The sequence below is a fragment of the Saimiri boliviensis genome, chromosome X (assembly GCF_048565385.1).
Source record: "Saimiri boliviensis isolate mSaiBol1 chromosome X, mSaiBol1.pri, whole genome shotgun sequence".
Classification (NCBI taxonomy): Eukaryota; Metazoa; Chordata; class Mammalia; order Primates; family Cebidae; genus Saimiri; species Saimiri boliviensis.
This window is the reverse complement of record NC_133470.1, coordinates 55,218,002-55,243,672: the sequence shown is the minus strand read 5'-3', so window position 1 is coordinate 55,243,672 and position 25,671 is coordinate 55,218,002. Positions and strand designations below refer to the sequence as shown.

General features: G+C 40.0%; 1 protein-coding gene across 2 annotated transcripts; it reads left to right on the top strand.

Moving 5' to 3' along the window:
* Positions 1–626: 626 nt before the first annotated feature.
* On the top strand, positions 627–24,030 carry VSIG4 (V-set and immunoglobulin domain containing 4). 2 transcript variants are annotated; one of them, XM_010351674.3, is made up of 8 exons: positions 627–778; positions 6,702–7,058; positions 7,781–8,062; positions 17,374–17,436; positions 17,961–18,038; positions 20,640–20,744; positions 22,904–22,925; positions 23,813–24,030. In XM_010351674.3, the coding sequence occupies exons 1-8, from the start codon at positions 724–726 to the stop codon at positions 23,934–23,936; spliced, it is 1,086 nt and encodes a 361-aa protein (XP_010349976.2). In that variant the 5' UTR covers positions 627–723; the 3' UTR covers positions 23,937–24,030. The 2 variants fall into 2 exon arrangements, with proteins under 2 accessions (XP_010349976.2, XP_010349979.2); XM_010351677.3 differs by lacking the exons at positions 7,781–8,062; positions 23,813–24,030 and having other exon boundaries at positions 22,904–22,929.
* The last annotated feature ends 1,641 nt before the right edge of the window (positions 24,031–25,671 follow it).

The window sequence follows — 25,671 nt, the reverse complement described above, 5'->3', positions numbered from 1 at the left end:
AAGTTCCTTATGAAAAAGCATGAAGAACATTTAATGAAAATGAATTATTCCTTGCCACCAGAGAGGTGGAGCCATTGGAGAAAGTGATTCAAAGACCTTCCCCCATATGAGATATGAGGCATATTCACCCATATCAGCCTTATCCATTGGTTTGCCAATTACTCAAGCTTTGATATGTAGAAAGCCCTTGAATTCACTAAGTTCTTGTACTCCTAAGCCCAAAGGCACCCCACACCCAACACCCTGTCCATTTGCCTAGGTTGCGTAGGCAAGGGTTAATATTACAACTGATGAAAATTGCATAGGCCAGCTAAGTTGATTTCTTCTCCCTGGGATCACCACAAAGAAAAACACCCCTATACTGGAGTGAGAAGACTCATCCCATAGGTTGCCCTCCAACCAAAATAAACACAGCCTGGGAGATCAAAGACCAGAGAGCCCCACTGGCTCCAGGGAAAGTAAAGTCAATACCCTAACAGGGGGAAGAATTGCTTCACTCACCCTGGAACCTCCAACCCCAGGGAGGTGGCGGAAGGGGGGCACCCCACATGACCTATGCCGAAATAGGGAAGGAAGAGGAATGTATGATGGGACTAGGAGTTTGAGTGAGAGATATAAGGAAGGAAGGGAAGTAAGCAGACACAGACGCTGGTGGCCACCAGAATTTTGAGCCTCTTTGGTAGGAGTAGGCTGGAAGAAAGGACAAAAGTGGCTCTGGCTGTGATGGGGATCTTACTGGGCCTGCTACTCCTGGGACACCTAACAGTGGACACTTATGGTAAGGCAGAACGTGGGGTCCTGGCTGCCACTGCTGGCTTAGGCAAAGGCTGGGGCAGGGGTGGTGGTTAATGCTTACTAAGGAAAGCCTGTTCCTGTTGGGCAGGTGAGTGTTCTCAGCCAAACCGTGCAGGTTCTCTCAGCCAAACTCTGCAGGTTCTCTCAGCCTTCAGCAAAAGGGATGGAGGTAGTTGAAGGCTGCTGAAGAAGCCAGGAGGCAAGGTTGGGAAGCATTTGAAAAAGGATTTTCTCTTGGAAAACGCAGGCATGATTTCCTAGGGCTTGTATCTCAGGGGCATCAAGAAGGCTCCCAATGACACTCGAATTTTTCCCCCATCTGCTGTCTCATCTAAAATTCTAACATTAGATTTAACCCATCTGCTTTCAAGCTTTGGTCTCTGTTGAAATATACAGACCCCAAAGAAGGAATGTTTTTAAGAGTTGGATAGGAATACAGAAGTAACCTATATCACCCTTCATTGACATGAACAAGTGCTCAGAAAAATTCAGTAGCGACTAAGATTTCATTGTTCACTACCTTCCCAGACCATCTAGTCTATCAGCAGCTCCAACTGTTAGAAAGTTACTTGTATTGAACTAAATCCAGTTCCCTCTGACTTCCATCCAAAAGCCCCAACTCTGCTTCTTGGAGCTATACAGAACATAACTGCTTGCTTGCCCTGTGACAGCCCTGCAAAGGCCTGAGGACAAATACTGTGTCCCCTTGATTCTTCTCTCCTTCAATCTGAAAAGCCCCAGCTTTTTCAACTGGTCTTCATAGGACTTGGTTTCTTACCCGCTCCTGGGCTAACTCACTTCCCTACAAGCACGGCTAAATTTGTCTAGGCTGTTCATGGGCTCAACACAAATTCCAAATGAGGATGGACTATTCCATAGAAACATTATTTCCTTGGAGCTTGGGAAGCTCTATCCTCATTTACACTCCTGAGAAGTGAGATGGATTTTCAGGAAGCTTAACCTGTGTAACAGCGAAGTAAGACCCAATATAGGGTAAAGGTTTTTGCTGCTTCCCTATTCTCCCTAGAGAAAAAGGATGGATGGGTGTCAGTTTGTTGTCACTTGCGAAGTCAGTAAAAATCCAGCTTTCCATGGCTGACTCTGATTAGGTTACCCTATCCTGAGATTCTGTGACCCATCAGACTGTAAAATTTCAGAGCTAGAAAACACTCTAGATTAAGTCATCCAAGGGAGAAAATAATTTGCCCCCAAGCCAAAGAGCATTAGTGGCAGAGTTAATGCTCCTGAAAAATATTTTTCTTTCTGTAACTACCATATTTCCATTCCCTGGTGGGTTTTATAATGTATCTCTCTACCTTCTCCAAGTCTGTTGGTTTGAGCTAGGGCTCAAGCCTGGGGCTTGAGGGAGGATTTTAGAAATGTTAAATTTAAATCCTCTCTGTGTGTGTGTGTGTGTGTGTGTGTGTGTGTGTGTGTGTGTGTGTCTGAGAGAGAGAGAGAGAGAGAGAGAGAGAGAGAGTACACTCATGTGTCTTGTTCTTTCCCCAGCCTGTGAGATTTCCAGACCTGGAAGCAGGCCTTCCATTTGTATATAGGATCTTACACTACAGACCTGAGGACCAGGATATGCTGAACTGCAAATAATATCTTCCCTCTTCCTGGACCTCATTGTTCCTAGCCCATTTGTACAGTGAGGAGGTTGACTTGGCTGGACTCAAAGGGATTTCGCAGCTGGACAGCTCTGTTGGGCTGAGGCTTCACCGCTAAAAAGCCTGTAAGGGCCAGAATCAGCTGCTAACCTCTTCCTGTGGGGCTAAGAAATATGTCAAGATAATCAAAATTTTTAAAATTCTAATATTCACATTTTATAAACATTTTAAGCATTTCAGAAACATTTTATAAACATCTATTATATAAGCTAATCCTCTATCCAGGAGACATCCCAGGAACGGGGGAAGGGAGAGAAATCAGTCATGTTGGGGCACGGGATAGACATATGAAAAATGTCACCCTCTTTGTGATGATGGGAGGAGGATATTCAGAAAGAGACCTAGAATGGGTCTTATAAAGGAACACACATATAGTAAATTCAGCCTTTCTTTTTTTCAGTACCATTGCACAGGCCTCAGACATTTGCTTTTATAAGTAGGCTCAGTACTGTCCTCTCTTTGTCAAGCCAGATTCTCCTTCCACAAAGCTCCTTGAGTCAATATCCAGCCCTGGTCTTTCTCCTGAGAGAGGCCAATGTTTGAAGGAAACCCAATCATTTCCTGAGGGAGGAGAGCAAGGCTTGGGAACTATGAGAAAGGTTTTTCCAGAAAGCAGCTGCCAGATAGGAGCATCTTTTTTCAGACAATCATGGGATAATATATAACCCAAGGATACCATCCAGAAGCTGTGTCAGGTAGGCCCAGGTAAGGAGTTGCTGGTTTCAATTGTGACTGATGGTTTAATAAATTAAGAAAGTAAGAAAGCAGCATAGCATCTGAAAACCTGTATTCTAGGCCTCCAAGCCCAGCTTTGACCTTGCTATCCATGTGACTTTGAGTAAGCATCTGCCTATCTCTGGGCCTCAGCTTACCCATATGTATCATGAGGGAATGTAACTAAGTGATTTATAAAAGATCCTCCATCTATGTCATTCCAGAAGGCTACAAATTTCATCCTCTTTGGTACCTCAACCCCTGTTATACCAAGTGCCTTGCCAGGTAGTGGTTTTGAGGTATCCATAATGGGCACAGTGCTCCGCCAAGAGATGGGGCTTTCCTGAAATGAATTTTTCCTACCCAATCTTCCAGGAAAATCATGAGTATTGCTTAATTTGGCCAACATTTCACATTGGCTGCCAAGACAGGCCTGTTATTGGAGGCACGGTGTCCTATGTCATCTCCAGCTGCCCTGCAACCCACAGACAACCTAGTACCTGCCCATAATTCAGTAGATCATATCAGATGGGGGATAGCATTTCCTTACCTTACCATGTGATGACTTCTGATTCGGGTCAATATTAAAGCTGACAGTGTTCCAACTTAATGAATCTGTTTATCCAGGGGATGATATATTGAAGACTGCTGTAGCACAGGAATAATTTAAGACAAATACAAGAAGTTGCACTTAGGGCATGAGACATTTATCCAGCACCCACTGCATGCCAGCCATATGCTAGGTGCTTTCACACATATGAACTTATTTAATTTTCACAATTATCTGCCATGGAATCTTTATTATTACTTCCACTTTACTGATAATGACCTGAATTTCAGATAGGTTTAGTAATTTATCCAAGGTCACATAGAGAGATATGTGGTAAGGCAGACCTTGGGCTTAGATCAGTGTTATTCCTACTACACCATGCAGTCCTTCACTACCCCCCTGCTCTCATTAGGAGCTCCTACTAGATTCTAAGGGCACCACAAGGAAAGGTAGAAGGTATAAGTCAGTGCTATTGTGGTTAACCTCTCTTTGGAGATTGGAGAACACAAGGAATAGTACAATGTCCTTTTTCTTGTGATGCCCTGTACCTATAATCCAGTCTCTCTTTATGCAACTAATGAAGCAGGAGGAGAGAAGAACAAGAAAAAGGAGAAGGGACAAAAAAAAAAAGGAAGAGAAGCATAATGAAAGAATGGGTGGAAGGAATAAAGAAGGAAGAAGAGAAGGAGAAAGAAAAAAGTGAAAGGAGGAAAAATGCCATTTTGGGAACTCTAGTTACTAACTCTGTCCTGTTCATTCTAGGATGGAGGAGTCAAGCCTGACCTACTTCCAGAAGTGATGTTCAAAATTGAGAAGTTGAGACTAGCTAGCAATGTTCTTGACAGACCAGACTGAGCTTTGTGACAATTTCCAGCAAATTCCCAGAGAGGGGAATATAAGCCAGGCCTTGCAGCTCTCCTAAGGTCAGAAGGAAGACACACATACACAAAGACAATGGCATTTTCAACTGTTCCAGATATCCTCAAAGCAGAATGCTGCTTTATTGCCTGAGAGGAATGCTTTTCAGAGAAGAGGAGGGACATTTGGAAGGTCCAGGGAAGGATTAATGGGAAATAACCTATTAAACCGAGAGACTCAGATAGCTTTCATGGGATTTAAAAATGGTATATTTGTGCTTGCATGTGGCCAAAAATATGTATGGGCATGTGTGTCCATGATAATGAAAAGCTGTATCTGCAATCACATGGAGGCATGAATTATCTATAGCACAGTGAAACCCACTACCTGGTGAAAATTCACCACCAGCTGGAATATATCATTATTTAACTTCTATTTCCATTATAGTCTATTAGCACTGGACCACCTAAGATTAGGAGGGACCTTAAAGAGCAATGTTAAAACACAAACAAAGCCTAGAACTTCCCCATCCATAGACAGCTCTGATTAGTCATAAAGTGCATTTTAAGGCAAACCATCCCTTCTGTGATATGGAAAGCAGAAAAGAGTAACATAAAAATAAATAGAATCAGGAAAACAGAGCAAACCAAAATCTGCCCTCTTGTATTCCCATTCATACATCTGAATTCTGCTCTATGCCAAAGTTGAAACTCTCCAGGGCGTATGTAGTGGATCTAGCAATATGAACTTACATTTATTTATTCTTTTCTACTCAAGCGCTTTTTCTTGGCTAAAATATACTATTGATGTTCTAAGAGTCCCTGGTGAGGGCAGAGGCTAGAGGCTTTACTTTAGTGTCTCTATTAACAGAAGTTCTGATGCTGGACAGTACATTCTAGGAGTTAGAAAGCATACACTCAACCCATCCAAAAGATGTCATCTTCCATCTGCTTGACTGAATACTGGGAATTCTAGGCTTAATAAAAGGCTTTTATTCAGTAATACTTCAGATCTTTGAAACCACCTCTCTTTGGAGAGACATGAACATATTGCCTAAATATACCCACCCACACTCCTGGTCCCAGTTAAATAACACAAAAATCTTTCAGAATAAGAGCTTATGAATGGAAAATTCTGATGGGAGGCAATGACTGTTTCAACATCCCCACCTCCTTGGCCCACCCCCACCTCTAAGGGTTTCCCTCTCAAGCATGGCAAGAAGCAATCTCCAATTGCTTCTATCATCATCTCCACGACAGCTTCAGGATTTCACTCAGACCCTTTTCCTCTCCAGACCAAGAATGGATGAAATCATTTCCCCCTCAAAATGAAATTTTCCTGTCTACCCTTGCTAAGAACTAAGACAAACCAAAAGGAAAATAAACAAATAAAAGAGAAATTAGAAATTCAGGCTTACAAACCGCTTGTCTCAAACTTAACAATAACTAATGATTTTGTTAAACAGGAATGTATATCCAGACTTCCTCACACAGGGTTCCACCTCAGTATTGTCTTTTGCCTGTCTTCCAGAGAATAGCTTAGGATTGGGACCCTAGTCACTGAGGATTTGTAAGGGAACAAGAGAAGATAACGAGAAAGATCCCTTTGTTGCTGAACCTCAATGCCTCCATGTTTCTCCAGGTGCATATTTACACAAAATAAAACAGTCCAGACCCAATTGCTTAGCATTTTTGCTTCCATATCTCTTTTGGAAAATGTCAAAAGAAATTTTTTTCATGGATTTGCAGAATGACAGAGTTGATAGAATGTCTAGAGCACATACCATCCAAACTCTCCGTATTATATATGAAGTAAATTGATCTTCCATGGTAGGAAGATGACTTACCTAGGATCACCTCCATAGCAAGAAAGTAACATAAAAAAGACTTGAAACTCACAAGATCTGAACAATGTTAAGGGCTTTTATCCTGAAGACTGGTTCTGAATGATGAGAAGGCTGTCAAAGAGTAAAAAGGCACAGGTACACAAAAGTGTGACAGAAAAAAGGTTGAGTGGTGTTTCTCAAAAACCTTTTGAGGTCTTCCACTGCCACTCTAGTTGCCAGGTAGGTATGCCATGTATGTTTGCTTCTTTTCTCTGTTCTCCCTCTTCAGGCCTTCCCATCCTGGAAGTGCCAGAGAACATAACAGGACCTTGGAAAGGGGATGTGACTATTCCCTGCACCTATGGCCCCCTCGAAGGCTACACTCAAGTCTTGGTGAAATGGCTGGTACATCGTGGCTCATACCCTGTCACCATCTTCCTACGTGACTCTTCTGGAGACCATATCCAGCAGGCAAAGTACCAGGGCCGCCTACATGTGAGCCACAAGGTTCCAGGAGATGTATCCCTCCAACTAAGTACCCTGGAGATGGATGACCGGAGTCACTACATGTGTGAAGTCACCTGGCAGACCCCTGATGGCAACCAAGTGGTGAGAGATAAGATCACTGAGCTCCGTGTCCAGAAACGTGAGTCACTGTGGGGGTACGAAAGCATTGATAATCAATGAATCAATAGAGAATGTTATTCTAGAAACTCTTGAAAAACTCTGAGGCCTTTGTTTATCTATGATAGGCTCTCTTCAGGTGTATGTGCTTATCAGACGAAGTGGATAGGCAGAGGATTCTTCGGGTCAGTGTTCCAAATTTAAGAAGTGCTGGGAAGGTTTCCTGACCTGTAAATAAATCTCTATCCCTTCAATTGTCCCAGAAATGCTGGCATTCATAGCCTAGTTACTCTCCTTGGGCTCTGGGCTTTACAACTGAAAAATGAGTATGATTAATTTTTAGATAGATGCTGATAGAGGAACTCTGGGGAAAGGGAGGAAGAGGTTAGCCAGGATAAGTTTGCTGGCTGGACAGTTTTACAAAGGCCCAGACCTGATAATCCAAAACTGCAGATAATCAAAATCTCTACTTGAGCCCTAAAAAAAGCTACATTATTTTTAAATGTCAGCTAATTTTTACCTCCAAATATTCCAAAACCCCAGATAATACAAAAACGTACCTAACTTCAAAGGAAGTCATTTAATTTGTATTGCACTTTCCCTCCTATTTCCTCTAAAGTGGAGCCCCCTTTAGTTCCAGTTGCAGATATACACATGCCTTTATGCCCAACAAGAATGATTTGGCCTTGTGGTCCCATATCCTTATGACTGCCCAGAGTTTCCTGTCTTGTCTTTTCTTTGCAGTCTCTGTCTCCAAGCCCACAGTGACAACTGGCAGCGGTTACGGCTTCATGGTGCCCCAGGGAATGAGGATTAGCCTTCAATGCCAGGCTCGGGGTTCTCCTCCCATCACTTATATTTGGTATAAGGAACAGACTAATAACCAGGAACCTATCAAAGTAGGAAACTTAAGTACCTTACTCTTCAAGCCTGCATTGGTAGCCGACTCTGGCTCCTATTTCTGTACTGCGAAGGGCAAGGTTGGCTCTGAGCAGCACAGCGACATTGTGAAGTTTGTGGTCAAAGGTGAGCAGCCCTCTCTCCTGGTGAGCATCTTAACAGACCAGCTTGAACCAAAGATACCTCAAAATGTGCCCTTATGCAAAAGAAGAGTTAGGAGGGTGGGGTCTCAAGTAGGCAATGGTTGTACAATCACAAAGAAAAAAAGTTGGGACTGGGGACAGCAAACATAGAAACATTGCCTGTCATGCCATAGGTTAAGTAGATAAAGATGATAAAGGAAACAGTGAGATTTACTAGTACATTGTATTTGCCAGACACAAAGTACAAGAACTTGACACACATTTTCAAATTAAATCCCCATGACTGTCCCATGAGATAGTTATCATTACTTTTATTTTGTAGAAGAGGATACAGAATCAGAAAGGGGAATCTACTTTCCCATGATCTCACAGCAAAGAAGCATAAACCCGGATTTGCACTCAGATTTCATGCTCTTTTTACTATGTCTGATTGTTTCTCATGATTGAATCTATATCAGATCCTCGGCACCCTTTGAAAGCTGTTGTTTTTTGCTTGTTTATGTGTTCTGTTTGTTTGTTATTGTTTTGCTTGTTTGATTAGGCTTGATCTAATATATTTGCATGCTTTCTTTTAACTTCCCTTCTCCACTTCATTGCAAAGCCAGAAAGAAGTTTTGGTTGAAGTATCCTTGAAGATGGGCTTTGGTTAATCAAGACTTGACTATTTCTTATAGCACTGTCCTGAGAGCACTACAAACTATGATCATAGGCTGAGTTTTAAATGAAGAGTCCAACAATGATATGTCCAGATGAATTTTCTTACCTTACGAGAGATCTCCTTGGAAAGAAAGACACCCCAACAGGGCTACCATTGCCCAAAACCTGTTGGAAACTAACTGATTTTAGAGAATTGCCCTTAGAACAATCTGAAAATTATTGTCCTCTGAGGATAGATCTGTATAAGAAGAGTGCGTAAACCTAGCCCAAATGGCTTATCACCATTTGGCCTAAGAGACTGACGTTCGTTTGAAACACCTGTGTTTGCCTGGAGGGATTTGTTTCCCAAAGTTATACTATAGTGAAGATGTATGTGATGTAGACCCTGGCTTGTTAGTTTTGGGAGAAACAACAGCGGTCTGCCCTGAAACCTTATATGAACAGTGTCATAGAGCCAATAGCCTGGTCAAGCAGAGAGGGCAAGGAATGACCAGAAAGCCCAAGAATGTATTCTTTATAGAGACTAATTGAACATTCTTGCCTTTCTGTGAGTTGCTTCTTCTCAGACCATCTAGGCAAGAACTTGCTCACAGTAAACCAGTCTGTCTATTCCTTCTCCCAGTCAATGCTTATCAATGTTAAGCAGTGCTCGTCATTGCCCCCTACTGATAGATAAGAAAACTGAGGCTCAGGGAAGTTATTCTCAGCCTTCCGCTCCTCCCTGCCCTGTGAGCCAATGTAATCGTTCCTGGCTACTTCTACCTGCCTCCCTGTCCATCCTAACCTGGTCCCATGAGTCTGATCCCTTTTCACCTCTGACCTACAGAACTCTCAGCCCTTTGCCCTTCCACCTCACTCTGCACTATTCTTTATTTCTAGAATGGTTCTGGAGGCCCTGCCTTTGCCCATGTTCTTGGACTGCTGAGCTTTGCTGACAAACAAAACAAAACACAGATATGAACTGACTCCACTTTAATTTTATGCTCTGTGATATCCACTGCTTGCCCCCATACTGTGTGTCAATCTGTTTGCTCATCTTTGTCTCATTCCTTGTAGCAGTTTTCCATAACATTTACACCTTATTTCAGGCCCCCAGCCCTGCTCCTAAAAGATAAAGTAACTTCCTTCTTCTGTAAGAAGATCCAGGCCCTCTTCAGATGTGACTTTTATCAAATACCCTCCTCTCTGCCTTGATATTTCCCTATCCTTTTCCTCTTGGCTCGGAGTAAGGTATGCTTTGCTCCTCTCCACAGCAAGCCCCTTCTCTTGAACTCTTCACATCAACTACACCAATGCCCTGCAATTCCCTTCATCCTCCACCTAAGCCAAATATATGCATGTATAATGTATGTATATATGTCAGTATGCAAGCCTAATACATGCATATATATATATATATATATATATATATACATATATATAATTTTTAAAAAATCTTTGTCCCATCTGCCATCCCATCTCTCCTACGGTCACTACCAATCTTCTCAAGAAGGTAGCTTCCAACAGCTGAACCTCTGAATTCATTCACCACAAAATAACTTTGTAATCTGGGGTCATCATTAATCTCCATATCATCAAATCTCAAGACCTCTCCATTCATACTTTTCCTCCTCAACATCTCTGTAGTAGTGGATCTTGTTGGCCATTTCTTCTTCCTCAAAATTATTCCAATTACTGCTATCAATGACATCAATTTATCTTGGTTCTCCTAAGACTTTTCTGAATGATCCTTCTTAGACAACTTTGCTGGCTCTTTCTTCATTCACTCCTTAATTGTAAATGTTCTCAAAGACTCAATTCTTATTCACCTCTGCATGTATTTCTATATTTTCAGGAAATATTATTTACTTCTATGACTTCAAATATCACCTACAGGCTGGTGACTCTCAAGCCATAATATTATCTGTAATTTTTCTTCTGACTGCTAAATCCCAGTGTCTAGTTACCTTCATGAAAGCTTCATTTCTAATTGCAGCCTGTTCAAAACTGTATGTATCTTTTACTCGCCAAACCTTTCCTCAAACCTGTTAGAAAACACAGCAGTATCATTGACTCCTCCTTCTCCTTTACCTCACATGGTCGAGTAATCAACAAGATCACCAAGTACTGGAAATTCACCTACTGAATCAGATCCTTTATTAGGCTCTTCCTTTCTCTTCCTATACCCTCATGGTCTCATATTCTTTTCTAAAAAACAATTTCAATCATCTTCTAAATACTCTCTCCATGTTAATACATTCTTACGAAATCAGCAACTTATTCAATATTTATTGAGTACATACTTTATGTCACTAGATTATAAAATTCAAGAGTGCAGAATTCTACCTGTCTACTTCATGGCTGTTCTCCAGAGTCCACCAAAGTATTTGGCACAAGAAGACACTAGACACCAGATGAATGCTGTATTTATTAATGGATGGGAAAAATATGCTACTCCCTTACCTTCAAAAATCCTACCACACTGTTGTTAGAATTATTTCCCCAAAAAATAGACTGAACAATTTTCACTTCTGTTCAAGGAAGTAAACCTTTCTCAAAAGGTGTGTAACCTTCTGTTATACCCCAAGGATCCTTCTAACCAAAAAACAAAGTCCAAACCCTTTTACTCTGTTTTCAGCCTACCTATGCAGCCTTATCACCTAACATGTCTCTCGACATCTAAAACATAGCATGCTGTTTGCTCTGTCTTCAGCATTACTCCTCCTTCTCAGCCTAAAGAAATTCTATTGACCCATCACTGATATCTTCTTTTTGCATTAAGATATACCTCACATTCTTTAAAAAAAAAAAAATCAACATTTAAAGTATACAATTAGGTGGTTTATATGTTTGTGCAACTGTCACCATTATCTAATTCCAGAAAATTTCGATCACCCTAAAAGAAAACTCTGGACTCATTAAGCAGTCACTTTTATTCCCCTATCCCTTAACTCCTAAAAAACACTAATCTACTTTCTGTCTCTAAGGATTCACCTATTATGAATATTTTATATAAATTGAAGCATACAATACATGACCTTTGTTGCCTGTTTTCTTCCACTTAGCATAAAGTCTTCAAGGTTCGTTCATGCTGTAGCATGTATCAGTACTTCACCTTTCTCATTGGTAAATAATATTCTATTGCATGGACATATCACATGTTATTTATCCATTCTTCAGTTGATGGGCATTTGGGTTTTATCTACATTTTTGGCAATTACAAATAATGCTGCTATGATTAATCATGTAAAAGTTTTTGTGTAGAGTTATGTTTTTAATTCCCTTAAGATATATGACTGACTGGAATGCCTAGGCCGTAAAGTAATTCCATGTTTAACTTTTTGAGGAAGTTTCAAACTCTTGCCCAATGTGGCTGCCCAATTTTCCTTTTCCATGAGCAATATATGAGGGTGGCAATTTCTCAACATTCTCACCAGCACTTGTTATTTTCTGCTTTATTTTTTAGATTATAGTCATCCTAGCGGGTTTGAAGTGCTGTCTCATTGTGGTTGTGATTTGCATGTCACTGATGACCAATAATGATCAGCTTTTTATGTTATTATTGGAGAACTACCTTTTCAAATACTTTACTCATTTTAAAACTGGGTTGTTTGCTTTTTTGCTGTTGAGTTATAAGAGTTTTCATATATTTGGAATACTAGATACTTCTCAGATATTTTATTTGCAAATATTTTCAGATTTTATATATTGTATTTTCCCTTTCTTGGTAATATTCTTTGAGGAGGTAAGGTGTTTAATTTTGATAAAGTTCAACTTATCTTTTTTCTTTTGATACTTGTGTTTTTGGTGTCATATGTCATAATCTGTTGCCAAACTCAAGTTCATGAAGTTTTATCCCTTTGTTTTATTTTATGAGTTTTATAGTTGTAGCTCTTAAATTTGTGTCTTTGATCCACATTCAGTGAATTTAGTGTGAAGTAGGAGCCCAATTTCACTCTTGTCCACATGACTATCCAGTTGTCCCAGCACCATTACCTGAAGAGACTGTACTTTCCCATTGTACAGTCTTAGCAGCCTTGTTGAAAATCAATGATTAATGATATGTAAGCTTATTTCTAGACCCTCAATTGATTAAATTTGTTTCTAGGTATTAATTTTCACGCTATTGTAATGGAATTTTTTCTTAACATCATTTTTTGATAGTTCATTGTTAATGCAGAGAAATACAACTGATTTTTGTGCATTGCTCTTGTATCCTGCAACTTTGCTGAACGAATTGATTGGCTCTAGTCATTATTTTGTGGATTTTTAAGAATTTTCTATATATGACTATGTCATCTGAAAATGGATATAGTTTTATTTCTTCCTTTCCAGTCTGTATGACTTTTATTTTTCTTGAATCATTTATCTGGCTAGTACTTCCAGTATAATGGTGAATAAACATGGAAAGAATAAACATCCTTGTCTTGTTCCTGATCATACAGGAAAAACTTTCAATTTTTCACAATTAAGTTTGATGTTAGCTATGGATTTTTTGTAGATATCTTTTATCAGGTTGAGAAAGTTTCCTTTATTCCTAGTTTGTTGAATATGAATGAGAGTATTTTATCATGTAAGGATTGTGTCAAATACCTTTTCTGTGTCTATTGTGATGATTGTGTGCCTCTCCCCTTTTATTCTTTTTTTGATGGCTCTGCTTTCATATTAGAGTAATATTGATCTCATATACTGAGTTGAGAAGTATTATCTCACTAATTTTTTGAAATAATCAGTAAAGATTTAGCATTAATATTTCTTTAAATGTTTGATAAAATTCATAAGTGAAGCCACATGTGTCTGGCCTTTTCTTTGTTGGTAGTTGTTCAGTGAGCAATTCAATTTTTTTCCTTGTTCAAAGTCTGTCTTTTCAAGTTTTTTATTTCTTCTTCAAAAATTAATTTTTGTTATTTATTACTAATTTCATTTCATTGTGGCTGGAAAACATACTTTGTATTATTTTGGTTTATACAAATTCACTGAGATTTATTTTATAACCTAACATATGGTCTATTCTAGATAATGCTCTATGGGCACTTGAAAATAATGTGTATTCTGCTGTTTGTTGTGTGTATTCTGTATATATGTATTACGTCTGGTTGGTTAACAGTGTTGTTCAAGTCTTTAACTCCCTTGCTGATCTTCTTTCTAGTTATTCTGTCTGTAATAGGGTGTTAAAATTTCAAGCTATTATTGTTCAGTTGTCTATTTCTCCCTCCAATTATATCAGCTTTTGCTTTATGTATTTTGGGGTTGTGCTGTTAGAAGCATTTCTGTTTGTAATTAAAGTGCCTTTATGATGGATTGTTTTATCATTATAAAATGTCTTTTCTTTTCTCTTCTAACAATTTTTGTCTTAAAGTCTATTTTGTCAAACATTACTATAGGCAGTTCTATTTTGGTAACTGTTTGTGTGATATATCTTTTTCTCTCCTTTTGCTTTCAAATCACTCGTATCTTTGAACCCTAAGTGTGTAAAACATATAGTTAGATTGTTTTTTAAACCACTATGCCAATCTCTGCCCTCAAATGTGAGTTTAATCCATTTACATTTAATGTAACTACTAATAAGATATTATTCATGCCTGATATTTGCCATTTGCTTTCTATGTATCTTATGTATCTCTTATTTTTCCATTCCTGTACTGCTATCTTTAGTGTTAAGCAGATAATTTCTAGTGTAGTAGGTAATTCCTTTGTTGTTTACTTTACTACATACCTTGAATACTTTTGGTAATTTCTCTGGATATTGCCATTAATTCTTAGTCTACAATTTAATTTGGATTTATACTAACTTGATTTCAATAGTATACAAAAACTTTGTTTCTATGTAGTTTCATTCCTCCTTCTTCAATGTTGTCATGAGAAAAAAATTACATCTTTGTATATTATAATTACATCAACATAGATTTATAATTATTTCTTTATTTGGTGTCTCGTCAATCAGGAAAAAAAGAAGTTACAAACAAAAAATACATCTACGCTCTATATATACTTCTGTAGTTGCCTTTGCTGGTGCCTTTTAATTTTTTTTTTTCATGTTGATTCAAGTTATTGTCTACTTTCCTTTTATTTCAGCCTAAAGAATGCTCTTTAATATTTCCTATAGGTCAGATCTGCTGATGATTAATTCTCTCAGTTATTGTTTATCTGGGAATGTCTTACTTTTTCCCTCATTTTTGAAGGGTAGTAATAATATAGAATTATTGATTTATAGGGTATCTCTTTCAATACTTTAACTATTTCATCCTACTGTCTTCTGATCTCCATTATTTCTAATGAGAAATCATCTATTAATCTTATTAAGAATCTCCTGTACATGATCAGTTGCTTCTCTCTTTCTGCTTTCAGTAGTCTCTCTTTGGCTTTGGCTTTCCATTGTGATGTGTCCAGGTATGGATATTTTTTAGTTTATCATACTTAAAGTTTGTTGAGCTTCTTAGATTTTGAGATTATTGTTTTTCATCAAACTCAAATATTTTCTGACATTATTTCCTCAAATATTCTGTCTTTTTCTCTTATCCATTTCTACTATGACTCTCTATACATGTATGTTCGTAAACTTGATGGTATCCTACAGGTCTCTGAAGTACTGTTCATTTATCTTTGTTCATGAATTTTCATTCCTATTACTCTAAATGAATATCTTTAATAGTCATATCTTCAAGTTTACTGTCTTTATTATGCTTGCTCAAATCTGATCTAGTGAATTTTTCTACCCTTTGGTGAAGTTTTCCTCTTGGTTATTGTTTTTCAACTCTAGTATTTCTATTTGGTTTCTTTTTAAAATATCAGTGTCTTTATTGATATTATCTATTCTGTTTGAATCATTTCCATTCTTTCTTTTTGTTATTTTGATATATTTCCTTTATTTTTTGCCATGTTTTAATTGCCTTTTCTACTAAATACAACATCTGTGTTTCCTTGGAGGCAGTTACTATTGATTGACTTTTTACCTGTTTATGGGATATGCTTTCTTGTTTCTTTGCATGTCTCATATATTTTTGGTTAAATATTGGAATTTTTAAGCAACACAATGTGGCAACTGTGAAAATCAGTTTCACTTTCTCCTCAGGGCTTGTTGTTGACATTCCTTGTTGTAGTAGTTGTTTTTAGTTTAGTAACTTTTCTGAACTTTTTCTGTTTAGTTGTCTTCTGTCTTCTTTGTCATGGATGGACACTGAAGTTTTTACTTTGTTAGCTTCGTGGTCAACTAACAATTGGATAGAGATTTATTTATTTATTTTTAGATGGAATCTTGCTCTGTCACCAGGCTGGAGTGCAATGGCATGATCTTGGCTCACTGAAACCTCCAAGTCTGGGTTCAAGTGGTTCTCCTGCCTCAGCCTCCCAAGTAGCTGGAACTACAGGTGCATGCCACCACATCCAGCTAATTTTTTGTATTTTTAATAGAGACAGGTTTCACCATGTTGGCCAGGACGATCTTCACATCTTGACCTCGTGATTCACCCACCTTAGCCTCCCAAAGGGCTGAGATTACAGGTGTGAGCCACCTCACCCAGCTGGATAGAGATTTTTTTAAATACCTGGAACAAATAAATCTCCTAGTCTTTGCCAAAAAGCTGTATTGCTTTTTGAGTCATGTCTTCAATACTAAACCAGGCAGTTTTCAACTGTGCCACAGCCATCACTTCCTGCTTATGCAGAATTTCTAAGCTAGCCAGAGGGAGCAGCTTATGGTTCTCTCATGTCTTTCCTGAGCAGGCACACAGCCCTACGCTTGTGTGTGGCCTTCTAGTTTCCCAGAACTGTGTCAGAACTTTTCAAAATCCCTATGGAAATCTTATTCTTCAACTCCTTTTAAGGCTATTTTGGTTCGTTTTTTGTTTCTCTCACCTATTTTGCATTGCCTCAGGCAGCTGTGTGACAAATGCTACCCCATCCCTGAGGAGAGGCTGTTAGCACTGAGTGACCAATAAAAAAACTCTTTTGAGTCAGGTCTTTCAGGGAACCACCAGACAGGCCAAATAATGGCAATTGTTCAAAAATGAAGTTTGTTGGGCTCATTCCAGCACCTGGAATAAGGTTGGTTGTATGTTCAAGATTACCTGTGAGCTAGAAGGGGTAAAGGAATGAGAATAAGTTAAAACAACTTAAAGCTTGTTGTTCCTACAAAAACTGCAGTATTTTTCTTCCATAAATCCTCACTAAGTTGCTGCAAACCTTTGGCTAATTTGCAAAATTCTGAAAAAAGTTCATTGTGTCAAATTTTGTATTATTTTACTGATTTTGTTAAAGGGTAAATTTCTGGAGGTTATTATGCCATCATTTTCATTAATGCCACCCATTGCCACCTTGTTTGTGATACTTTCTAAGTTTCTCTCAAGAAAATTAATTACTAAGTCTTAGCTAGAAGTTAGTAAAAATAAAATATGATTTCCCATATACGTTGACTAACCCTCTGAACTCTAGCTACAGGTTCCTTCGAGATCTATGAATCGTGGTTTAAAAATTCTCTTCTAGATTGATGTATGAAAGATAAACAAGCAACACAGGACTTACCAGCAGCATAACAGAAGTGTTGAGAAAAGTCCAAGTATGGACCTGACTGGCCTTTACTTACTTCCCAATTCCCCTAGGGCATTAAGCTATTCACCCAAGGGTACAAGATCCCTTGAATGGGTTCCCTTTTCCTTGCAGACTCTTCAAAGCTACTCAAGACCAATACTGAGGCACCTACAACCATGAGCTACCCCTTGAACGGTGAGTTTTACTAGGGTTTGAGGGAGTCATAGAGGTCCAAAATGGTGTCATGGTAGCCAAGGAAGGAATCACAATGCCATTGAATGGCTAATAAACAGTCACTTGGTTTCTCAGAGAGAACATAGCAGTAAAGGAATGAAAACAACGACAAAAAAAAGATAAGAATGCTGAATACATACTCTTCTTTTTGGAAACTTCTGAGGCAAAAGGAAGGAAAGAGTTAGAATACTCCCATTGGAAATACAAGAAAAAAGAACACTGAATTCTATTCTGCTCCTAGTTTGACTTGCTGTGTGACTTTGGGTATATTACCTCCACTTGATGGGACTTCTTCTCACTTCCCACCCCTAACAGTAAGAAATGAAGATGCCTCATCTCATGGTACTAGTGGTTGATAACATGGCCAGGCACTCTGGAAGGTCCAGCACAAATGGCTAGAGAAGGACTCCAACCTTTGCAATCATCTCCTACCTCCAGTTTTTTGATAGAAAAGAGATCTCTGACCCTATTCTTTATATTCATAGCAACATCTACAGTAAAGCAACCCTGGGACTGGACCACTGACATGGATGGCTACCTTAGAATGACCAGGGCTGGGCCAGGTAAGAACACTGTCAGGATTTCTGTCTTTCCTTCTTGACTCTAAGCTTTGTGACTAAAACTTTCCATTATGAACACTGTTCTGCAGCATTGAACTCTGCAAATCATTACCTGCTATGTACCAAGCAATGGTCAAGGACCTGAGGATGGGTGAGGTGGGTGGGAGGTAGAGGGAGAGATATAGATCCAGGGATGAGCAAACTCAGAATGAGGTTAAGGGCAGTGGTAAATGTGTCCTTTATTTAGTTCTCAGTTGCCATATTCTCAGTTTCCCAATATTTTGAACAAGAATAGGGATAGGGCCATTATAATATCATGACCTCAGCCAAGTAAGGATAATGGCAGAATCTCATTACTTGAGCTCTTAGCCAGGGTTCTTCAAGCAGCTCAAAGCTGCTTTGTGATTCCTCCAAGGCCTTAAAGATTCCTAAGTCAGGGTCTCAGAGATTCAAATCCCAAGTAAATCTTTTGTGTTTCACCTGCATCTGATAGTCAATTGGTATGCACTGACATGACTACATTGACTGTTGAAATAATAGAACACTCTCATGCAAATGGATAATTAGCTGCTCTCCTCAACCCCTGAGCCCTCCATTATCACCTGGGCTGCCTTGGCCCATTACTCAGAACTCTCTAGACCACTCCGATGGTCATGCAACAAAAAGTATACTAAGGAATCTCTAAGACTCCAGGTCTACAGCAGGCATCTGTTGTGATTGGTTGGAATTAAATAGTTTGATAACTCTCAATCCTGGTACTCATTCTCTGGCTGTGTATAATTGAGAGTGAACTTCCAAATGCTCTTCGTACCTCTCCTTTTCTGCTTGCAGAGCTTTTTGGCTATCTCTAGGCATAGCTCAAACCTGTTTTATGTGCCACCTTTGCATTGCCATCTTTGGCTTCAATACTTCCATAGCTCTATTCTTCTCCCAGAAGAACATCTATTGGGAGAAGAGAAGTTAGAAAATGTCTCATGAAGAGTTGATTTAGAAAATGAGAAAATAACGTTCTGCAAAGTCTAAGTTCTCAGATGTTGGGTCTGTGCCCTATTTTCTCTACCAAGTTTTTCAGTACTTGACTCTCTTTTAAAAAGGATATTTTTTGATTTGTAGCAGCTTATAACTTGAATTATCTTGGTTCCAACAAGACACTCTAAGGACCACAAATACTGGATGCCTAGGACATAATATCTTTGAGTCTCATGAAAACAAGCCAGCTACATCAATAAATCCTGAGTACACTGAGATTCCTTTCCATATGCCTCTCTATCCCCAATCCAGCCTCTTAGATTCAGAATATTATGGCTAAAAGTGCATTAGACTTCATACAATCTTTTCATTGACCTTAAGGGGCAACTAAGGCCTAGTGACAGTCAAGGATTTGGTTAAGGTCACTGTATTCATTTTTCCACAGCTGCTGTAAAAACTTACCCCAAACCTAGTAGCTTAAAGCAACATAAATATATTATCTTCCGCTTCTGGAGATAAGTCTGACACAAGTATCACTGAACTAAAATCAAAGTGTCAGTCAGAAAGGCTGTGCTCCTTTTGGAGACATTGGAGAAGAATTAATTTCCTTCTCTTTTTCATCTTCTAGAAGCTACCTACATTCCTTTGCTCATGGCCTTCTTCCTCCATTTTCAAAACTAAAAATGTAGCATTCTCAAATCTCTATTCCTTTTTATTGTGTAAACTAACATACTCACAGGTTCCGGGAATTTGGATGTGAATATCTTTAGAGGACCATTATTCTGCCTACAACAGTCATACAGCAAGTAAATAACAGATCCAGGACTGGCAGCCCAGTCCAGTTGATTCCTTCAGTTTTTACACATAATGGGAATATGTACCTCAAGGGGCTCAGTGGAAATATGTTTTCAGAATGAAGGAAGCTGGGGACTTAACCAGAGAGTATGATAGGAAGAATCTTTTTGGCTAGAAGTAACTGACCAGAATATTAATAAGGTGTGTAGCATTTTTGGTGAAGCTGGAAAATCAAGATATTATTTTCTTTTTTGAGACAGTTTTGCTCTTGTAACCCAGGCTGGAGTGCAATGGCACAATCTCGGCTCACTGCAACCTCTGCCTCCCAGGTTCAAGTGATTCTCCTGCTGCAGCCTCCCAGTAGCTGGGATTACAGGCATGTGCCACCATACCCGGCTACTTTTGTATTTTTAGTAGACACAGGGTTTCTCCATGTTGGTCAGGCTAGTTTCGAACTCCTGACCTCAGGTGATCCACCTGCTTCAGCCTCCCGAAGTGGTGGAAATTACAGGTGTGAGCCACTGTGCCTGGTCCTAGTTTCTTTTTTCTAAGGGAAAGTGAAAACTCTCTATTTTGGCCCTATAGAAAGCATGGAGAACTAGCTCAAATGCCCAGGAAATCAGCCAACCAGTGAGTCTGGAAGAACCTGGCATCTGTTTCTCAAGTCTTTCTCATGGACCTGGAGTTTAATTTGTCTATCTGGCTAGCTAAGAAGGTTAGAAGAATATGGAAAAAGGGAAAAAAAAAAAAAGGTCTGGCCTAGTCTGGTCTGTTCCCTAGAGTTCTTGTTTCCGGCCTTATTTTCAACCAGATACCACTTGACCTTGTTTTATCCCCTAGGAAAGAGCATGCCTATCTTTGCCATCATCCTCATCATCTCCTTGTGCTGTATGGTGGTTTTTACCATGGCCTATATCATGCTCTGCCGGAAGACATCCCAACAAGGTGAGTGATGAATATGAGAAGGTGGCTTTGGCTCATCTATCCTTTCTGTCAGTATATTTGAACCTAAACTCTGTATCAGGCATTTGTGTTAGGCACTTCAAGAAGCTCCCAGCCTAGTTCAGGAGTAAGGGTTAAAGTGCAAAGACACAGACATTCAGGCAAACAATGGCATAAGACTTACGGAACCAAATGCACTAGTCTTTGGTACTGAGTCAAGTACAACCATCTTTTAATGAGTCATTGTAATGATATAAGAAAAGGAAAAGTCACAGTCCTTGCCTTCAAGTTTCTTACAATTTATTTAGGAGATTCAAGGTAGAAACATGGAATTTATCAATAATAACACATAGCAATAAAGGCTATGAGTTCAAAACCTACAGAAGACAATCAATACTAAAGAGATCCAGAGGAGAAGAGAATCATTTAAGGCTTGAGCAATTAGCAAGGGATTTCAGAAGGAGGAATATCTTTGACCACATTTTAGAGGATGAAAATAATTCATAAGGGGACAGTATTTCAGGAAGAGAGAACTACATGAACAAAGTTGTAAAGACCTAAAAGACAACTGAGAGTGCGGTCATCAGTAAAAAAAATTCTGTAGATGGGCAACAGGGAAGTACCGTGGGAAAGGGAAGCTTATTCCTGATTATAGAAGGCCTTGAATGCCAGGTTAAATAATTTGGACTTTCTTCACTAAGCGTTGTAAGGGCACTAAAAGTCACCAAATTTTTTAAGCATGGAAGTGGCATAATGACAGCACAGTTGTCAGAGTCATTCAAAAACTATGAGCCAACAGAGGAAGAAAAAGAATATTGAGGTGGTTGTTTCTAAAAGGAAAAAAAGAAAACCCTAGCTGTCTCTCAATACCCAGTGCACTGGTCATTTTCCCTAGCATTAGTTTGTGTTTTCTATAGCATCTCTTACTCCCAAACAGCCTGATTTCTACCATGGGTCTCATGGAGTTCCACCATCAGAAGGAAGTCTTGAGTATCTCCTCCTCTCAGATCTCAAGTATAAGTTCTGGCTTTGGCCAGTTAGCATGGCTATCACCATGAGGCTGAACGTGATAGCAGAGATACCTCACATGGCCACAAATGCCAGGGGCACTAAAAGGAGAGTATTTCTCATAGTCTTGATGAGGTTGGACATAAATCATAACCACATTAAATTTTTTCTCTCTCAAAAACTTTCCATGGCTTCTCATGGCCCAGGGAATAAAGGTCAAAATGTAGCATTCTATTCAATGCTCTCTGTGATCTTGCTCTAGCCAATTTTCTAACGTCCATCATTTCCTTATACCTAGTCTCATTTCCAAAATTTTTTCTTTCCTACTTCTCTATAAGGAAGATATCTTTAAGGCATCAATTTAATTTAATATAATTACTGAGCATCTATTGTGTGACAGGCATTGAGCATATTAAGATGAAAAAGACATGATCCTTGCAGTACAGGAGCTCATAGGCCAGTGGGGGAGGTAAGACACAGAAATGCAGGGCTCTCGCACAAGGCAGAAGTCCTGTGGCTTGCCTTGTTTACTTTGTTATCATTTAATGCTTGCATTTCCAGTTGCAGCCCAGAAGAATTGTAAGCACCTACAGGGCAGTACCAAGAAATATCTATCTTTGTACCAACCTAAGCCTTTGAGCCTTTATGGAATATATGACACTATTTCCGACACTAGGGGGCAATGGTGACCTATTTCACGGGTTTTCCTGGGTATATGGTGGGGGTGACTGCATTTGGGAATGGCTTGGGTCACGGTCGTCAGCATCAGGCTAATCCAGCCCCTTCTTCCTGGTCTCTGGCCTGACAGTCAAGTTTCCCACAAGGACTCTCTGGGGATCTTTGGGGGAGATTCATGGGTAAAGAGCAGGTCCAGTTCCAGTTCCTTCCCCCAACCCATACCCAGAAACTGCTCCAGCCCAATATTCTAAGTCAGAGATGACAAAAAGTTTGCACTTTTCCTTCCTTTCCCTGATAAATCTGCATCATTGTGTTTCAATTCACGTCTCCCATACCTCCCAGTTGTTGGAAAGCTGAGACATAAAATCTCCTTCTCTGTACACTTCCCTCATCTTTTGACTGGCACCCAGGGTCCACGCTTGACCCTTGTTAACTTGCCATGAAAACTTCTGACATGATTCCTCCTTCTTTTCTAGAGCATGTCTGTGAAGCGGCCAGGTAAGAAAGCCTCTCCTCTTCCATTTTTGACCCCTTCCCTGCCCTCAATTTTGATTATTGGTGGGAAACGTAGAGGAAGGGGGGTGTGGCACAGACCGAATCCTAAGGCCAGAGGCCTTCAGGGTCAGGACATAGCTTTCTCCCCTCTCTCAGGCATCTCCTGAGGTTATCTTGGCCCTCTAAACACAAAGGATAATTTAAATCCATCAGCCTTCTGCTCCCAGAATCTTTGGGAGGTAGGATCCTGAGAATTAACTGGCAAGAATTGAGGCAGAAGGGTGGGAAAACAGGACCCCAGCCCAAAGCCCCTTCTTATGGGTAGTGGGCTCTTGGGCCATAGGGTGCATGCCAGGGAGACCAACGACTCTGGAGAAACCACGAGGGTGGCCATCTTCTCAAGTGGCTGCTCCAGTGATGAGCTAACTTCCCAGAATCTGGGCAACAACTACTCCGATCAGCCCTGCATAGGCCAGGAGTACCAGATCATCACCCAGATCAATGGTGACTACACCCAGCTGCTGCACACAGCTGCACGCAGTTCCTGTGTATTATGAGTTTCTGGCCACTGAGGCAAGAGTGTCTGTTTAAAACGCCCCACTAGGCCAGGATCTGCTGACATAATTGCCTGTTCAGTCCTAGCCTTTTGTATAGCAGCCTTCCCTGCTACCTATCTTCATGAATAGCCTCAAATTTCTGCCCTGCCAATAATGGGGCCCCTGGTAGTCACTGGCTTTGCTTTAGAATTTGCCAGATGCATTTCAAGTAAGTCAGCTGCTGGATTTGGCCCTGGGCCCTTCTAGAATATCTGCCTCGGGCTTCTGGTACTCGTCTCTAAACACCAGAGGGAAGATACCCGTAGCACTAGGACTTTATCATCATGCCTACAGGCACTATTCAACTTTGGCATCTTGCCACCAGAAGAGGAGCGGGAGACTCAGCTCTGCCAGCTCAGAGGACCAGCTGCATCCAGGATCATTTCTCCTTCTTCAGGGCCAGACATCTTTTAATTGAGATTGTCATATCACAGACCAGGGCTCGGTTCTGTTCCTGCACTGAAAGTCTAATGTTCTGACTCTTAATGCTCAATAAATATCTAATCATAACAGCAATCTTAGTTGTGTTGTTCTTCTCTCACGGTACGGTAGGACCTACAAAACGTAATTAAAGTGAGACTAGTTAAGATGGTTGGGGCCCCTGAGAGTATGGATGTCACTTTGCTTTTTTGGTCTTTCCCCTTCCCACACATGCCACTCTTACTTTACTCCACTGGTAAGCCCAGCTGGAACACAGTGAATATTTGATTACATAGTACTTCCCTGGCTTCCATTACCCCACCTATCATCCTGCCAGGTCCATCTGGATGATTCTTCCCACATCAACTGGAAGCCTGGAAAAGAAAAAATCCTTCTGTCTCTGGGGACTATAAATGCAGAGATGAAGGGATTTCCTTCTTTCCAAAGTATGGATGCACCACTCCCAAGGATTTCACCTTTTGAATCTTAAAATCTTGTGGGTAGTTGCATTTTTTCACAGGTTATCTTCTTCACGCTATTTCTTACAATGTGAGGTGGGGTAAGAGCAAGAAAGCCTTTCTCTTCCAGCAGGAATAGGGTTAGGGGAGAGTGAGAGAGAAAGAGAGAGTGTGTTTGTCTGAGTTTGTATGTGTACATAAGTTCCTGCACCTTTAAATAAGGCTCCTCTGTGAGAACCTGTTCTGACCCAGGTCTACACAGCTTTCTTTTCCCCGTGTAATTAATGTCAAATCAACTTCTGCACCCTTCAAAGAAGCTGCCATGTTGCTACTTCTGGTTCCCATGCAGCCCCAAAGGACAGTTCATGTTTCACAAGGTGCTGTTCCCCTTTTGCGATAATTACAGACTTCAAAATAGTACACAAAAGTAACAAAAAGGAATCCACCATTTCACTAACATGCCAGATCCATGGTAGAAACCTCAACATTTTCCTCATTCCAGATGCTAGCTTCACCTAGTTGGTGAAAGGAACAACTCTTTCTTTCCCATGGTGCTTACAAGCCTCTGAAATAGGGCCTCCACCCAGTGGAAAGCTCACCTTCCTTCATGAAACAACTCTGTGTCCAGCCCCGACAGCCTTTGAAAATACCCATTATCTTTCCCTGCTACCCATCAAAAAGTGAGTTTCAGGTGTTGGGGAGAAAATCCTGGTTGCATTTGCACTAGAAAAACGAGCCACAAATCCAGGCACACTTCTCCCTAAGAGCTAAGGACTCCCAGGGATATCTCAAAATCATTCATCTTAAAGAACCTAGAGATTACTGATTCTAGTACTCCCGTATTAAAGACGAGAAAATGAAGCTCAGAGAGGAACAACCACCAAGTTAGTGGTAGAATGGAGACCAAAAGTCAGCCCCGTGAACTCCTCAGTGCATATATTTATTGCAGCATCTGGATCTTCTTTGCTTCAAAACTGAGACTTTTTTTCAGATAGGACAGGCTAGTAAAAAATTCCTATGTATAGAGATAGTTCAAAGCTGCAGGATAGGCTAAACAAAAATGAGGTAACATGGGACCTTTCTTAGGCAGGTGGCTGGGTGGAGGAAGTAGATGAGTGAAAAGAGGAAAAGATCTCCAGAACAGAGAGAAGGTGTAAAGTTTCTCTATGACAGTTTCCCAAATTTTGCTTCATGGGCCATTGACACATGGGAAAAAATTGACACATTGGAAAAGTTTTTTTTTTTTACTTTGGGAAAGAAATTCATGATCAGTTA